The sequence below is a fragment of the Emiliania huxleyi genome, assembly GCF_000372725.1.
Source record: "Emiliania huxleyi CCMP1516 chromosome Unknown EMIHUscaffold_1286, whole genome shotgun sequence".
NCBI lineage: Eukaryota > Haptophyta > Isochrysidales > Noelaerhabdaceae > Emiliania > Emiliania huxleyi.
The window spans coordinates 7,386-9,651 of NW_005201302.1; the positions used below are offsets into that span (position 1 = coordinate 7,386).

Consider the following 2,266-nt stretch of genomic DNA (forward strand, 5'->3'; position numbering starts at 1 on the left):
GGTCACGGATCGGGGGCGAGAGGGTGGTGGCGAGCAAGACACCCGTGCGCGCTGCGCGGTCGCCGTTCTGACTCACATGCCTGCGGACAGCGCCGACGGGTGGTGAGGAGGGCGGCGAGCCGGCGGGCACGGTGTGCGCGCGGTCGCCGCGCGCTGGTGGGCGACAGCTCACCGAGCGAGGAGCGAGGAGCAGGAGCAGAGCTCGGGATGCCCGGTCCCTCAAATCGCCAAGTCAAACAAGAAAAACCGCGCCGCTGGCCGACTCACTGTGCCGACTCTCGGAAGTACGCTGTCTTCCGTGTCTAGGCGCACGCCCACGCCCTCAGCCTCGAACTGGCCCCGCTACCTGCCGCGCAAACTGGTTGGTGGGGGGGGGAGGCGGCGTCGCCGTCGGATCGTCGTAAGCAGTGCATGCAACTTTGGTCTTTGCGCCCAGAGCTCGTGGCGCGAGCAGATGCATGCGCGGTGCTGAGAACCTGGTTCTCCAGGAGGGGCAGGCCGCGAGGAGAGACCTCACACGAGCACTCAAGGCAGGGCCCCCAGGGGGTGCCGAGAGATCACACCGCCTTTTCGTGCTCCCTGGCTCCCTGCTCCCCCCTCGGTGCCCGGTGCACCCGACACACGGTGTCTCCTGAGACGCTTCCCTGTCCAAGTATAGTAAAATGTGATCTAGTATGCAAGTGCCATCTCAGAACAGCTGTGCATCTATAGATGCTTGTGGCGTCTAAGATGGAACGCGTAACAAAAGACACGGCGCGGCTATCTCCAGGACAGCCATCGCATCCTAGAATGCCCTGTGTACCCGAGACACATGGTATCTTTGAGATGAAAAGTGCGTCCTAGAATGCGTTTTTGCATTCTAGGACGCATCGGTAAACAAAGATGGGGGGGTCGCCCCCCCAGACGGGGTGTGAAGTCTGCGGTCGTCCCTTCGCCTTGCGCACTACCGCTCTTCCGCCATCGAGCCTTGGCTCGAGGAGCGCTGCTTCCGCACACACACACTACGCTGCCGCCGCACCAAGAGCCTCGCTCAGACCGCGAGCTATGTGATGAACTCACCCGTCAAGGCCGCTGACTGCGTCTTGACGCAACTCGGCGCACGCGGCGCAGTGGAGAGGTGCGTGCGAGGCTGGTGCGCTGCCCGCGCGGCGCTCCACCGGTCGCAGCGCGCCAGCCTCGCCCGCCTCGCCATGCCAGCAGCCGGGCGCGCGCGGGAGAGGTGCAGAGCTGGCGCGTGGCGGGTCATGGTCGCCGAGATCTGGACGCGCAGGACCGCCCGGACGGCGAGGCTCGAGCGAGCGCCTGTGTGGAGGTCGAACGGCGTGTGGGAGGGCGGTGGGCCGCGAGAGAGTCGCGCAGCCCCGCGTGTGTGGACCGGTGGCGCTTCGGGTGGCGTATCGGGCCGTCAGAGGCAGATACGTGGCGCAGCGAGTGCGAATACATGCAATAATTTGCACGCACCGTGCCGAGCCGACCCGCGTGCACGATCGGAGCACCTCAAGGCGGCGCGAGAGGCGGTGTGTCGAGGTGCCGCGGCCCGCGGCTGCAGCGTGTCGAAACGGCGCTCTCGGAGGCGCCGCGGTGGCGGCCGAGCGCGCGGGATCGGCGAGAAAATTTGACGGCGTGCCGGCCGTGGGCCCGGACGAAGGCGCCGCCGGCTCGGATTGAGACCAGTGGCATCAGGGGCGCCTCCAGCACTCAAGACAGTAGCACGCTGTTTCTGTCTTGGCCGCCACTGACGCGAAAATCCTATCTCGCGCCCTCGTTTGGTAGAAGGCGTGGGCGCCCGCGATTTCTTTTCCGGGAGATCGACTGCCTGAAGGCTCTCCCAGCTGCCATGCTCGCCTCCGCCTTTGCGCTCAGCTGCGCGTACGTGCTGCCCTCGCCGCTGCCCGCGCCGCCGGCGAGCCGCGCCGCCGCCGTCCGCATGGAGGCGGGCGTGCCGGTCGCGACGCCGATGATGCCGGGGCAGAAGACGTGGATGCCTAAGGCGGAGGATAGGGCGATGGCGGCGAAAAAGTGGTACGTGGTGGACGCGGAGGGGCTGCGACTGGGGCGGATGTCGTCCGAGATCGCAAAGCTCCTGCTGGGCAAGCACAAGCCCGAGTTCACCCCGGGCGCTGATGTCGGAGACTGCGTCGTCGTGATCAACGCCGAAAAGTGCATCGTGACGGGCAACAAGGCGCGGCGGCGGCCACAGCGCGCGCTCACAGCCTGCGCAGCACGGCCCGACATTCACTCCACGCGCCGATTCCCCTCCCACCCT

General features: G+C 66.9%; 1 protein-coding gene across 1 annotated transcript; it reads left to right on the plus strand.

Moving 5' to 3' along the window:
- Positions 1-1,960: 1,960 nt before the first annotated feature.
- On the plus strand, positions 1,961-2,203 carry EMIHUDRAFT_77930 (hypothetical protein; the record flags this gene model as incomplete). The annotated part of the gene is made up of 1 exon (XM_005789451.1): positions 1,961-2,203. A coding segment is annotated over one exon (243 nt), but the record flags the coding sequence as incomplete, so codon positions are not given.
- Between the last annotated feature and the right edge of the window lie 63 nt (positions 2,204-2,266).